Below are 14260 nucleotides of genomic sequence, written 5' to 3'. Positions count from 1 at the left end.
ATGAAGGCAAACTGACCAGAAAATTCAACGAAAAAAGAAAAAAAAAATGTAGAAAGAAGATACCCACGGGGCATTTGGTGCCCAACAGAACCAACCTTAACTCTTTACATCCTTACATGAGGATAAATATTCTCCATTCCGCCCTCTCTACATTTCCTATTGTACTGAAGAGGGGAATTTGTTAGATCATCGGGAACTTCTGAAGCTGAGGATCATGCATTTTGTTTTTTTTTCTCGTGATCTCTATGTTTAATTCAGGGTTGATGCTGAGAGAAGAAATTAGACGATACTCACTCTAATGGGTTAAGGGATTAATTATTCCAAAAGGACTCCTGATGTTATTTGCATGAGGAATGGAAAATAGCAAAGGAAAAAAGAGAGGCGGTCTTAAAAAAAAAGAGAAAAGAAAAAGAAAAAGAAAAGAAAGGAATGGAAGAATGATGGGGGATGAGAGGTAAAGGTTTGTCCCCCCAGAATTCCCTGCACGCTTGCTCTTATCCACCCTGAATTTCTGTACATTTTCTATCTTCTTGTCCAATCCCATGACTTTAAAAAAGAGAGCTTCAGCGTTATAGAAACAAGTGCCCTTCACAAATTTTACATATGATTATTTTCCCCATATTATTGTTATTACTATTGGTCAGTTGATAAAATGTTTTCCCTGCCAAGTTTTAGGAAAGTGTTTGGTTGGTATTAACTGGCATAATACACATCCAAAGTTTCAAACAGAGGTTCTGAGAAGTCCAGTGGGGGGTCGGGTAAGGCTTTGTCAAAGCCTTCTTTACCAACCAACCAGTAAGTAGTCACCAGTCCTTGCCTCTGTCAAATAGGGACAAAGAAAAGAAAAACACGATGTAAAAATATCGATAGGCCTTGTGCACGTTTACGTCGAAATACGCAATTTTACCGCTAAGCCTCGCTTTCAAGATGTGGACTGTTTATTCGGACACTATATTTAAAACAATACCCTCATGGAAACAATGGAGACACGTAACAAAGACTTGTGAATATTCTGGTGCAAACAAGGCTTGGGTGCGTACTCTAAGTAAATGACGCCAGCTATTGAAAGTACATTGAGAAGAACATTAGTTTGATTTATCAAACAAACAAAATTACAAACCGTAATTGGAGAGGGTTCAGTTAATTCGAAAGAAAAATGCTATATTCTTTTTACTCAGGTTTTCAAACGTTCCGAGCCTCCATCTGTGTTCGTTGCATTCGCAGCGCTGTTAGTGTGCGCCATGGATTGAAAACAGAAATTTCTTGAGCGTCATTTGTCTAACAGTTGGAGAACCGCGTCTCAGAGGGGCGGATAGAAAAATAAATTGCCTTTTTACGTTTAACTTAATTGACTGTTAAAGTGTCATCAAGCATGGAGAATAGTCCCTTTAGTCAGTTTCTTATATCACCTCCGAGATATTTTTTTTACCTTAATCTGGACCTGTCCCCTCTCCTCTAGATAAAAACCTCCAACTTCAACCAACCTCGAATGTGACTCGCTGCTCACGTGGATGCGCAAAGCTTGAGAAATGTATGAATAAAAGAATCATCATAAGAATATACAAATATTACCAAAACTTAAATACCTGCTTTAAACTTGGTCGATGCGTTTCTAAGATATTCAACCAAATAAGTTCACAGAAAAAGATCATTAACTCTATCGTTAAAGGCCAAAGGTCTAATTAATGTATCAGACCTTCCACGGCCAATTAGAGCACCTAAGGGTCAGAGTGATGGAACGCATAGAGCATGCGCAGTACTTACGCAGACAGGTGCTTTCCAGCTTAGATGCGATGTTGACCGTGTGACCATAAAGGCAAAACCGTGGCATGGTCACACCAACAACTGCCGCCACCACTGGACCTGTAAATCAAATCAAAATGAAAAGCAAGTTATACGTTCAAACCTATGTTGCTACATCGCGGCGTCAGTGCAGTTGCATGCGATACGGTTCAGCATAAGAGCGCTTTTCGATTGAGTGTCGTAAAAACCAAAACCAAAGTAATCACAACGGCCAATCAGAAGAAAGGGAAATACCTTTAAGAACCAATGAGAATTCAAAGCAAACAACCTGACCGCCTATGGCGTGGGAAGACTCTGATTGGTTGAGAACGTAGCGCGAGTTTTCTAGACCAACCACATAACGAAGTAAAGCAAAACCAAAGCAATACAGGATTATTTTCGACGCTGAATTGAAAATTGCTCTAAACAGCCAAGTTCAAGGAAAAAGGGACAAGGGATCACCTATGACTTCATGGAGAAAAACAATGCAGAAAGAAAATGATGACATGAAAAGGCGAACAACTAATCAAAGGTCCAGAAATCCTACCCGTGTTGATGCCAATTCGCAGTTGCAGTTGATGGTCTGGCAGATGTCGCACACGAAATACAGTCATGTGACTGAGAAGCTCTAGTGCCATGCTAGCAATTTCACTAGCATGTTTTATCCCATTCTTCTTAGGACAACCGCTGACAACAACGTAAGCATCACCAACTGTCTCCACCTGAAAAAAGATAAACTACCATTTCAATGTTTTTTAATACAGTCCCTATTTATTTTCACGAAACCCTCTAAAAGGTGGTGCTTCTTTCACGGCAAAGAAAAAACGCCGGAAAAACCTCCGGGTCTGGAGAGAGAGGCTGGGTTCGATATTACGGACTTTAAGGGAGAGAACAACAGCAAAACCACGTTTTACAAATTTCAGGTAAATTTTCTCAATGTGAGTTTACCTTGTATACGTCAAAACGACTGATAATTTCATCAAAGGACACATACAAATCATTCAAAAAGCCCACAATCTGCAAAGGGAAAAAGAGAGAATTATTAGCGTATTTGTTCATAGGTCTGTGTTCATCATAAATCCAGTGATTTTACTTATTGTTTCAAAGTAAACTTTGGCAAATATCTCTTCGAGGTTTCCGCACACTGAGGAGCTGCTTCCCATACGAGTCATAGAGAGACACCTTAATCATCAAGACCTTCCCAAAATAGTCCATTTTACAGCTGTGTGCTTGGTTGCCAAGCCTTTGAACAGGTGTGAGGCCAAGGTTGACCTTGTCATGATACAAACCTTGCTGCTTTCCAAATGCATATTACTTTGTTATCATGCTAACTAGATGCTGGTCTCCATCACAACAAGGTCACCTTCAGCCCACAACTGTGAAATGGCCTATTGGTACATAACTATGGCTGAACGCTACACCCGACCCAAGTCCCCATGATGTAAGTCACGTGATTTAATGCATAGAGACGTTAAGATTTATCAGCATCCATTGTGTAGTTCCATACCTCTAGCGGGGTACTCATGGAGGCCAGCTTAGTGAAGCCGACAATGTCACTGAAGAAGATGGTAACTTCCTCAAATCCCTCGGCCTGCACCGTGTTATCAGACTTCAATTGGTCCACTACCAAACTAAGAACGTGAAAAGAAAACTTTCAGGGCAGTTATCAATTGAGTGTCGAGAGAAATCCCGGTTTTTTTTAGCTTTGCTTCACTGCGTCATTTGATTGGATAAGAAACTTATGTCGTCTTTGTTCTGAATTAATTAGATACAAAATTTACTCCAATCGCGCTCAGTTTCTCACGTTTTTGTCGCGCTTGAGTAAGGTTTAGTGATTTCGTTTCAAGTTCTAATTGGCTGTTGGTGATAGTTGTGTTATTTCTCATTGGCTTTTGTGATATATTTGGGTTTACAAGATTCATTCAAAAAGTACGACATTCAATCGTTTAAACAACACTTTTCGTCTGAAGCAACTCTGTTCCATGACTGGTCCAGAAAAGTCGCAACACTTTTTGATCTCATTGTCCCTTCTCTATACGAAGTCTTTGCTTTTCTCTTACGACTGTCGTCGCATACGGCAAGCTAACTTTTAGTGTTTTTTTTTTCTACTTACGGTGGGAGCAATCGGTAGAGGATTTTCTCTGTTTTTTCTTTCTCCTCATTTAACTGCCTGGTTCGTTCCTCCACAAGCTGTTCCAAGTGATTAGCATGCTTCTCCATCATAGTAACCATGTTTTCTATGATGTTAGATCCTCTGAGGAAATAATTCGTGTCAGGTTTGATGTCAATGAAAATTATATGCGATGCAGGACTGATGCAGGGGTGTACCTAGGATTTCTGACAAAGTAGGGGAGGGGGGACCAAACTTAATGTCCTTATGACTTGTGCAGGCATTCCAGGTCTTTTCTTTATCACAATGAATCATTTTTCTTGGCAGTTGGAAGAGTCACGTTCATATTCGTTATTCCAAACGTATGTCTTAAAACGGTAAATATGATTAAAAAAAAATTATGTACTTCACTGAGATGTACCTGCCACTTTCTTTCTTGAGCCGCTCTACAATTCGGTAAAAATGCGGCCTTTCCTCGGGTTCGTCATTCCAGCAATCTACCATCAGCTCTATGTATTCCGGCTTCATTTCCATTGATGGAACATCAGGACGGAAAGGAGGATCCTCATGAGCCACAACACGGTGAATTATTACTGTTTAAGGGGAGGATTGCAAAAGGTGAATACGTAAATTGGGGCAGGACAATTTTCGGTTGCGATGTCTTTCTCCATGCAAGAGTGTAGACAGATACCGGTGAAATTTTAGGGAAAATTGACAAATCGCTGATGATTCTACCAGTGATTGACCAGCATCCCGTCTTTGGAATGCAGCAATACTCCCAGTCACTTAATGCGACTAAAAATTGGGGAAAGCTCCGTAAGAAAATAGGTAAAAATACCTCGGAAAACTTCACCAACCATTTCTATCCAACCCAGTTCACCCACCTTTAGGTTGTAGCATTTTTCTGCTGTAAGGCTCCGAACGAAAGGACATTTCTTGAAGTAGTATTCCATAGCTGTACACATCTCCTTTCTGGGAAAACCCCTCACGCTCCACCTTACTGATATTGATGTGCTCAGGTGCAGTCCACAAGAGATCTAACATGGCATAAGAAACGGTTGTACCCATAAACTAGATTCTTAGCCAATGTCTTTTATTAGGTTGGCCAGTGTCTTTTGTTGACCTACTATTACTGACAAAAGCTCTTAACATGCTTCAATTATCAGCCATACGTATGGTCTTTGTCTTAGTCTTTGCCTCGTTTATAGAAGTTGGTTGGAGAGGTCCAGTAGGTGAAGTATCGAATATTGACTTCTCGATTCAGAGGACTTAGAAGACGAAAACCTCTGATTAAGTTTACAAAATATGTTTTCGATTTTTCTGAGTAATAAATTAGCAGCTGTCTACGACCGAAGTGAATAACGATTCATATTCATGTATTGGTTGGCTACGGGCAGGGGAAGAAATAAAAAAAACCCACACTCTTTAAAACACTTCACAAGTGAAAAAATATGGGAACATTGTAGACTAAATTGCTGACTTTAATTCAAAATGATGTAAACACCAGTCGAACACAACATATCGATTCTGTAAAAATACGTCGACAGACTCCTCCAAACTCACGAGTGTGGCACAGATGCAAAGACGAGACTTACCATAATACATCTTGTGCAAACTCTTGGTATTCTCCTGTCCAGCTTTGAATTCATGCAAACCCCAGTCTGTGATCTTGACAACCCAGTGACTGTCAATCACGCATCGAGTCGAAGTCAGGTTGCCATGGAATTTGACAGAGGTGTTGTGAAGGTATTTCATGCCCTATAGCATAAAGTAAAGACTAATGATCCGTTAAAGGAAATATTTTCTTATCATTGCCACGACGACACAAAACAGTCGGCAAAATAGTGAATAATGGATGCTCTACTTAAATTATTTCCAAATCTGGATCACCTCTGAAAGTGACCTTCTGAAATTATCAGTATTGGTTCTGAGCCTCTCCTCCAATTTGTCAATTTTGATCTCTCGCCAATAATGAAAGTGAGGCTCACTTAGTTACGTCTGATGACTCAACAGAGTTTACTTTTGCTCTGATAAACTATCACAACTGATACTGTTGCTATGATAACCCATCAAAAACAATTTTGAGAAAAAGCCTCTTGATGCCGGTTAAAGAAGAACACAACCAAGATATTAGTTTTGTTACACTTATTGACTCCTCTCTATAAGAGACCAGTCATTATTCATTACAGAACCGTAAGGGGGAGGGGGAGGGGGAGGGGTGCAAGTGACACAACCAAAATCCTCCTCCACCCCCCCCCCCCCACCCTTCTTTTTCCTCCTTCCCCCAGGCGTTAAAACAAAGACCCGCTCCATAACTACAAAAATAGACCTCGATCGGATTACTTCGAAATGTGATGGGATCAAAATCGCAGTACAATAGTCCCTGGAGGGTGTTCCCCTGATTTTATCACCACATTTAAACTTCTTCTACAACACTTTTTTGGCATGATAGAAAAGAAAATAAATGATCTCATTACCGCCGCGATGTCGATGGCCATGGACAGTTTGAATCCATAGTCGATCTTATACTCATCGTTAGCCAAGACGTCCTAATCAAAATAAATGAACAACATTCCATGAAAAGCATGAATTTAACAATCAAGAGCTTCTTCAGTTGGTGATTATTTCCTTTATATTGAAGGGGTTAAAGGGTTAATGCCAATAAAACTGTATAAGTACTTACCTTTAAGCTTCCCTTTTTGCAGTACGACCAAACCATCATAATGTTGGGTGACTCGATGCACGCTCCAATGAAGGGGTTTAGGTTTTCATGGCTGATGTCCCGTACCTTAAAGAAAATGTTATTCAGTTACTGTGCATTACGACACCGTCGTAATGTAACGTGACTACATGGTGATAAACTAAGGTGTATAGATCAGAATATTAATTTTCACAAAAGAAAAAATAAAAAGTTGAATAAGTCATGAGTATAAATCCCGCTTCAGGCAGAAAAGGTGTTGACCGTTGTCTGTAGCTGTAACACCCCAGTTACCATATCATGATGAACTCATCACAGAAACACCTCACAAGTCTGCGATTTTTCACTTATATCTCTGAAACGTTAAGGGAAAATACAGTTCTTTGAATTTCTATCCGTGCTCTAAAACAACTTGTGCGACAGTGGATTTCTAAAGGCTTATATATTTACTAACCTGTTTGAGCTGAATAAGAATTTCTCGAGTCATGTGAACAGTTTTCTTGTTCAACCGCTTTATTGCTACAGTTCGACCCTTGAAAAAAAACGAAAAAGAAAATTCAAAGCTATCAGACCCAAATGATTCAACCACATTTCGAACTTCTATTTCTAGCTAAATATGGCACTCAAACACCTAACAGGCGCTACCTTCGCATTTTTCAATGATATCCACCGACTTTCACGTTTGCAAGGTCCCTCGTTCCTCTAATGTTCTTATGAACCACCTCCTCAGTGGCAGTTAATTGGCAGTCGATCTTCCATAGTCCCTCCCTTATACTCTTTTGGCAACGACTGATCCCTCGTTCGTTCCCTCTGGAAAACCATATGACCCCCCTAAATCCTCCATTACCCCCCCCCCCCCCCTTGCGAAAAATAACGACGGGTCCTTTGTATCAAAAGGTCTGGCTTGATGTATTGCCTTCCCTCTCCGTCACTTTGAGTAAATAGCTACTTTACCCACGAGACCGTCCCGGCTTCGTAATTTTCTTACTTGATAGTTTCCGATTGTGGTGAAGATTTGCTCTGTGTTTGCTGATGCGTTGGAGGCGGCTGTAGTTTGCTCCTCTTGAATCAGTGGACTGGTGAAAGGCTTGACGGCTTTGATCGTGTTCACGTTCAACTCTTCCTTGGTCTCTGTTTGCTGAAAGGTCAAGTTAGTGAAATGAAAGGTTACCCCTCTTTTGAAATCGTAGAATTCCATTTCCTTGACTTAACATCGAGAATTTAGTCGCGAAATACTTTGAAAACGACCAGGTAGTAAACGCTTTTTTTTTGTTGTTGTTTATTCAAATTTTATGACTTTCGAGGACTTACCGGTTACGGTCCCGCTTTTCTAGACCACTCTAACTCGAAAGATCAGACTGATCGTTCAACTATTAACCTTTTTTTTCCACTTTAAGTTCTCACTGGCTCTGTATGATATTTTGCTTTATCTTGATTGACTTCTGTGATTACTTTGGTTTTCGTTTTATGACACTCAATCGGAATGCAGTCTCTACATGCACTCGTCTAGTCTTTGAAAAATTTATATGTGCTTATTTACACCAATTTGTACGAGAAATCATTAGGTTACTTGTTAATAATTTACATGAAAAACGCATCACATGAAGTCAAGACGAACGAAATTTTGCCAGCACACGTACGGTATTTGTAATTTGGACTCATGTGACACGAAAAATGCACTCGTTTTCAGCCAATCCGACGCGCGTAATTTTTTCATGTATATTGTCAAAATGGTTACAACATGGAAACTCACTGGAAGGGGACGAACAGTCGATGGACTCCGCTTGAAAGTTGTCACTCCCTGTGACTGTGCTTCTCCTGATCCACTGTGATCTTGAATATGCAGATCATCATAACGAAGTTTCCATGACTTGTTCTGCGCCAGATCTGTTTCATAGCGAAGTTTCCTGCAAGCGAATAAGTTTACTCAAATTATATTTTGTCAGAGATAAAAAAAATTCTATTCTTGAGTTAAGTTTTTAGTTATTGAAGACTTTGCCTAAGAATATAGAGTTTCTCTTGTGTGATGAATCTGGGAGTTTCGCATGTGTGTTTGCTTAGTTCACTTCAGCGTCTTTCTCTACTAAGAGCATGCGTTAATAATTAAGGCGACTTCATGAAAACAAAGAGAATATCGTGATCTTTTGTGGAAACAAATCCATAATGCTCATGGAGAACTTGCAATGGATTATCCTTCCATCTAGGTGGGGGTTTGAGGTGTGGGGTTGGAGGGGGAGGGTTGGGGAGAGGATGCAATGCCGGAAATCGCTTCCTACTTTGGATACCAGGAACAGAGGCGTTACATGTGCGTTACTAGATTTCAGGGAGTCATCGTGTTAACTGTATATGCAGCATAGGAATCGTAATGTCGTGGGTTTAGAGAATAAATTACGTACCTGATGATGAGGAAAAACATAAGTGCTAACACCACGACACCAGCGGTAGACGCTCCAATGACTACATTGACCAACTGTTGAGTTGCTAGATTGAAAAGAGAGGAAAAATGAAGAATAATGTAAAGAAGATGATGTGTTCTTAAGCCTGGTGACTAAATCGAAAGATGATGTCGTTCAGTCAGACATACTGCAGATGTACTTGAAGTCATAGAGGTTTAATGTGAGTGTCGTAAGACCAAAAACAAAATAATTGCAAGAGGATTTTCACGAGGAACCAAGGAGTAAATCAAGCGAACTGCTAAAAGCTCGGAAACCGGCATGAGTGACACTGTGGAGATTGCTTCCACTTTAGGATCCGATTGCCAGGTGAGAGGGTGGCACCAGTTTTCTACGACTATCGCATGGGGAAGAAAAACGAAATATATGCAATCCGAGATTTCTTACAACTCTCGCAAGAGAATTTCTTTTGACCACGCTGATACGATATCAGCAAGTGAATGCATTCTTACCTTCTCTTCCTTGCTCGAGGCACAATTCTTTCTCCCATCCACACCTTGGCTTATCAAGAGGAGGATTTGTGCGTCCTCCTGCCCAGATCACTCTCACGTCTATCAAGTGAAGTCACATCAGCACGTTTCTTACTAACAACAGGAATTTCCTAAATAGCTTCTCTCCTCCCCACCCATCATCTAAGTAGATGTATGATGAAGATTTTAAATTGAATCTCGAGCCAAAATAAAATGCATTGGCTTTGGGTTTACATTGCTTCTTTGGGCCGTGTTGACACGAATGGCTAAAGCTCGATGTTTTAGGGAAGGAAATACTGAACACTAATTGCCTGAAGCGATTGGATTTAGTTACGTATCTGATTAGTTGAGAAGGTGGTGTGGATTACATGTGACGCTCAACTGAGAATAGATCTGTCTCGATGCGTCGGGGATTACCTCTTAAATTGAAGCCTCCAGTGGAGTGATTGTAATCAGCGATGTTCTGGAAACTTCCATTCACGTAATACTTGAGAGAATAATCTGGGTCACGATCACCCGATTCGTCGATTCGAACTGTCCCCGAGGCACCTGGTTTATCAAAAATGACCAAATTAAAATTGTTCAAAATCATAAAGAAACAAAGGAGCAATCTTGAATGCGAACTCGACAAAAGAACTCGGAAATTGATGTCTAAATTTTAAATTAAGCATCAAACAGTTGTAAACTGTTTAAAATGACTAGTTTATAATCTTTCTTTGTTTCCGAGGAGTTTCCTTAAATAATCTCAATTTCATGCACTCGACCCAGTTTCTTTCTTCCTCAAAGAATCTCGATTTCATACACTCGACCCAGTTTCTTTCTACCTCAAAGAATCTCGATTTCATGCACTCGACCCAGTTTCTTTCTTCCTCAAAGAATCTCGATTTCATGCACTCGACCCAGTTTCTTTCTACCTCAAAGAATCTCGATTTCGTGCACAAGTTCAAGTTCTATAACGCACAAGTTCCTTATTTCATATGGAACTCGGGCTATTTCAGTGTCAAACAAACACGAACCTTCAAATTCCATGTTGAGCATTCTGTGCACAATAGCTTGTCCATCTTTTTTGTCCCCTCCAGCTGCCAAGGTCTCATTCAGCGCAATGGCGTACAAATAAATAGCATCGTATATAGCTCCAGCGTACACCTCCACCTACACCGCAAAAGAACGCAGTTAGTGGATAAACCGTAGATGGGGATCCGGTGACTGCTCACGATCAAACACTATGGACTTGGAATAACAATCTTAATAGAGTGAGAGAACAAACAACTAAGGCGACCTGATCTGTAACATTTAAGAGAAAAATTTGTGATATGGTTTTTGTTTTCCTAACCCTTGATTCCTTAAAGTGACTAACAACCAATTTCTCTTTGTAACATCACTGTTGAAGCAAACTTCTGGGTCTCGAGAATAAAGGAAACGGTCGCCATTTAAAAAAAGCTCATGATTGTTTAACAAATTCTTCTTGTTAGTCTCAGGAGGAATGTATAGCGAACAGTATGGAGAATATACATGCTGATGTCAGGTTGTAAAGGGTTAATTGAAACATTTTTAGTTTAAACTCTTATTTCAATTGGTGTTTTAGATTAATTATTTTTTATTATCATCAATATTATTGCCATCGACAGTCTCTGCAATTCAGCGGACAGCATACCTCAGTTGAGTTGAAATGGTTTTTTTAAAATATACATGAGTCGGTGATAAAATATCAAAATTTTCTTTATAGTCTCTGAACACGTAAATTAATCATTTCTTCATGCTCCCGAAGCAAGTTCTCTAAGATTATCTCGTTTTCTGCCAATTTTTGGCCAATCTGTACCCTTCCATGATGGACCAACTACTAAACCTCGTTAGGCCCCAATCTGCCCTAATCTCCTCATACCTTTTCACTGTGATCAAGCTGAATTTCAAAGGGGTAGTCCTCGAGTTTCTCTTTAACCTCTTTCGTGAATTGTTGCCATAGTTCTGTGGTCGGCTCTCGAACATGAATGCTCAGAATTCCCCTGAACGCCAGCGCAGCCTCGGCATCTCTGCCGTCATTACCCATGAAGGTGTTGTTTCCAATGGCGGCAGAAGGCAACAGATTGACGGTCAGGAAAGCATAGTCTCCATTGAGCATATCCAGATCATGAGCGAACAGCATTAGAGCTCTTATATCGCCTCCGTAACACAGCATTATAAAGACTATGGCAGAGTAAAATACATCATGATGGCTTTTACGACTAACGGTTAACATTTTGGCCATTTGCGACACACGATTAACTACCTTTATTTGTGATTAAAAGGAAATATTTTACGGTTAACTTAGCTCATGGCTAACGGTGAAAATTTGTTTGTCCCACTGAGGCCCTTTTCAATGTCAGAAACTGGGAAAGCTTGTTCCATGCGCCGGTGCTGTTGCTTCTTATGGTTCTTAATGGTTCCATCTATCGTAGTTAATTATCTTTTAATTAGTCATGTTATTTATGTGCTAACGCTATGTGCTATCTTATGCAACATTAGCTGGGGCCAGTTTTCCTACTCTTTCCATTTTCTTTTTTTAAATTTGTTTTTGTTGTTTTTTCCAAATTCCCGATAGTCCCCAATTCATTTCGTCGTTCTGATTTACCCGCTGGAGTAAATTAACAGCTTTTGGTGGCATAGGTACTGGCTAAAACAAGAAAAACATATTTTGCAGAAAATGAATGGGCCACAAAAGATCTTATTTCTCGGGGACCTAAACAACGAAAAGAACGATTTCTTGTTAGCTTTTCCATCATAACAATGGATTGCTTTAAAAATTGCTGAAAAAGAGGAACAAAAAAGTAAAAAATGAGCCCTCTTCCTTTCTTTGAACCATTTTTTCACTTACTTCTGGCTGTTTCTTTAGCAAGCATCAACACGCTCTTGTACTCCTCTCGCTCGGTGACGAGTACATGCCCAGGATTGAGAGTGTGTATATAGCGAATGTCAATATCGTGCTGTAAAAATACCTTCATCAGGCCAGTCATGGCCAGTTGCCATATGCTCTCTGTAGACGCTATAATTCCAATACTTTTCCATTTGAAGTATCCAAGTACGGACATGAACAGGCCGCCCATTTTGGAGAAAGATCCCACCGTTCTGGCGAACGTCGAGTAAATGCTTTTCTCTGATAGCTTACTCGATTCACAGCCCCAGGATATCATAGGCAGATTCCACGACGCCGCTAAAATGGCAGCCGGTTCACAAATAATGTCGCATCCGTCTCCTATGATGGCGTCCACTCCAGAAATTCGAAACTCCACCGCTTGGTTCAGTCCTTCGGCGGCTAAGCACATGGAATCATTCCATAGAAACGTCATGTTGTACCCTAGGAGAAGAGTGGGATCTCTGTTGATTTTGTCCACTGCAATGGTAATAGCGGACGCCGATGTTTTGCCGATTGGCCAGTAACCGGTCATTGGTACCAAAACGCCAATTTTCACTTCTTTTACGTTCTCATCCGTGTTGTATTCACCGATGGCGCTCGATAGAAATAACCAAAACAAGCCTGCTGCGAAAACTTCAGAAAGGTAAATTCTCATTTTTTCTCGTGAATGAACAATTTTTTTTCTTCGCGAACAGAATCAATGTCGAAGAAGGCGTAAACCAGCTTTCAACTAAACGATATGGTTACTTCAAAGCTCGACCAAAAAATACGTAATTGCAGCCTTAATAAAAGCGGTCCTTTGTGATATTTTTTGACGTCACGTTGTCATGGTTTCATGCTCTAAGTTGCAGTTAGGTTTCTGTCTCATGCGTTACAAAGACCCACCGAATTTTTTTTAGCCAATCAGGTCGCTGGTACAGCTGTATTTTGACATAATCCTTACAAACTTATTTGTGTCGCATGATCCACATTATCTAAACCTGCCTTTGACATCAGGAGGAATCGAGAAAGCATAGCCTTGCGGCCCTCGTCAAGTTGTCCCGCACAAAGCAGGCTAGTTTCCTCGAAGATGAGTGGTGAGCAATATTTCTTTACAAACCCAGTGGCGGGGAGGGACCCGGAGAGCCCGAGCCCCCCTCATTTTGGGTTTAAGAAAAAAGAAAGAAAGAAAGAAAAAAAAAATTTCAGAAGGAAGAAAAGTCGGCCGGTCAAGCGACAACCCCCTCCCTTAGCTCAAGGTCTGGATCCGCCACTGAAACTGTCTATCAATGGGAATTTTGGCGTTTTTCTTGTAACATAGCACATTGACACCCCTCTCCCCCCCTAATATTGATGTTTTTCTTGGTTGGATCATTAAACAAAAGCTCGCCGCGTTACTTCCTTTACTCGAATGAACCTTTTCACCCCTAAGATCTCATCCAGTTAGTGATTCTCCTCACTGTCTGCCAAACAATTCTTATCACGTTAGTTTGGAGAATCTGATATTGGATCAACTATTAATCCTCTATCTGATATATATATATATATATATATATAAATATGTATATATTTCTTTTTCTCATCACTTGTCTTCTTGATATTGTAATGATATTGTAAGGTGAAATTCTCTCTTAGTCATTCATGGGAGTTAAAATGTTAAAGAGATAATTAAGAAATTTTCATTCTGAGATGAACTCCTTCGTCAATAATAACTCCCGTCTCTTTTTGTCTCCTTTAGAGTTCCGTAGGTTTGATTAAGCTTGATTCCTTCAGTAATTCGTCTTCAGGAATATTTGTTGGAACAACTTCACCGAATCCCAAAAAAACTGAGTATGCCTCTATTTGTTATTGTCATCTCGTCCTACGTGACTTGATTCT

The 14260-nt window shown here is 40.2% G+C and overlaps 2 protein-coding genes across 2 annotated transcripts; both read right to left on the bottom strand.

The window, feature by feature from the left end:
* Nucleotides 1–693: 693 nt before the first annotated feature.
* Nucleotides 694–7107, bottom strand: LOC131789426 (atrial natriuretic peptide receptor 1-like). Its single transcript, XM_059106536.2, has 13 exons — nt 7045–7107; nt 6576–6680; nt 6370–6441; nt 5488–5650; nt 4777–4929; nt 4314–4485; nt 3896–4036; nt 3290–3413; nt 2731–2799; nt 2330–2504; nt 1765–1863; nt 1430–1521; nt 694–819 (listed from the first exon to the last, which is right to left on the bottom strand). The coding sequence occupies exons 1-13, from the start codon at nt 7075–7077 to the stop codon at nt 694–696; spliced, it is 1524 nt and encodes a 507-aa protein (XP_058962519.1). The 5' UTR covers nt 7078–7107.
* Nucleotides 7108–7518: 411 nt separating this feature from the next.
* On the bottom strand, nt 7519–13058 carry LOC136283508 (atrial natriuretic peptide receptor 3-like). The gene is made up of 8 exons (XM_066172473.1): nt 12365–13058; nt 11396–11697; nt 10530–10665; nt 9931–10062; nt 9496–9594; nt 8987–9071; nt 8344–8497; nt 7519–7728 (listed from the first exon to the last, which is right to left on the bottom strand). Exons 1-8 carry the CDS (start codon nt 13056–13058, stop codon nt 7519–7521), a joined length of 1812 nt encoding a protein of 603 aa, XP_066028570.1.
* Between the last annotated feature and the right edge of the window lie 1202 nt (nt 13059–14260).

The sequence above is a fragment of the Pocillopora verrucosa genome, chromosome 9 (assembly GCF_036669915.1).
Source record: "Pocillopora verrucosa isolate sample1 chromosome 9, ASM3666991v2, whole genome shotgun sequence".
Classification (NCBI taxonomy): domain Eukaryota; kingdom Metazoa; phylum Cnidaria; class Anthozoa; order Scleractinia; family Pocilloporidae; genus Pocillopora; species Pocillopora verrucosa.
Note: the sequence above shows the minus strand (reverse complement) of the source record. Positions and strands in the feature narration are given on the sequence as shown.

What these genes read in the sequence shown, in the direction of transcription:
- LOC131789426 (XM_059106536.2), bottom strand. Translation starts at nt 7,077, where the DNA reads ATGACTCGAGAAATTCTTATTCAGCTCAAACAG. An exon ending in GTCGTTTTGACGTATACAAG is followed by an intron (nt 2,505 to 2,730) that starts GTAAACTCACAT and finishes ATCTTTTTTCAG; the next exon opens with GTGGAGACAGTTGGTGATGC. An exon ending in GCGAATTGGCATCAACACGG is followed by an intron (nt 1,864 to 2,329) that starts GTAGGATTTCTG and finishes TTTGATTTACAG; the next exon opens with GTCCAGTGGTGGCGGCAGTT.
- LOC136283508 (XM_066172473.1), bottom strand. Translation starts at nt 13,058, where the DNA reads ATGAGAATTTACCTTTCTGAAGTTTTCGCAGCAGGCTTGTTTTGGTTA. An exon ending in GCTCAACATGGAATTTGAAG is followed by an intron (nt 10,063 to 10,529) that starts GTTCGTGTTTGT and finishes TTGATAAACCAG; the next exon opens with GTGCCTCGGGGACAGTTCGA. An exon ending in CGACTGTTCGTCCCCTTCCA is followed by an intron (nt 7,729 to 8,343) that starts GTGAGTTTCCAT and finishes TTGACCTTTCAG; the next exon opens with CAAACAGAGACCAAGGAAGA.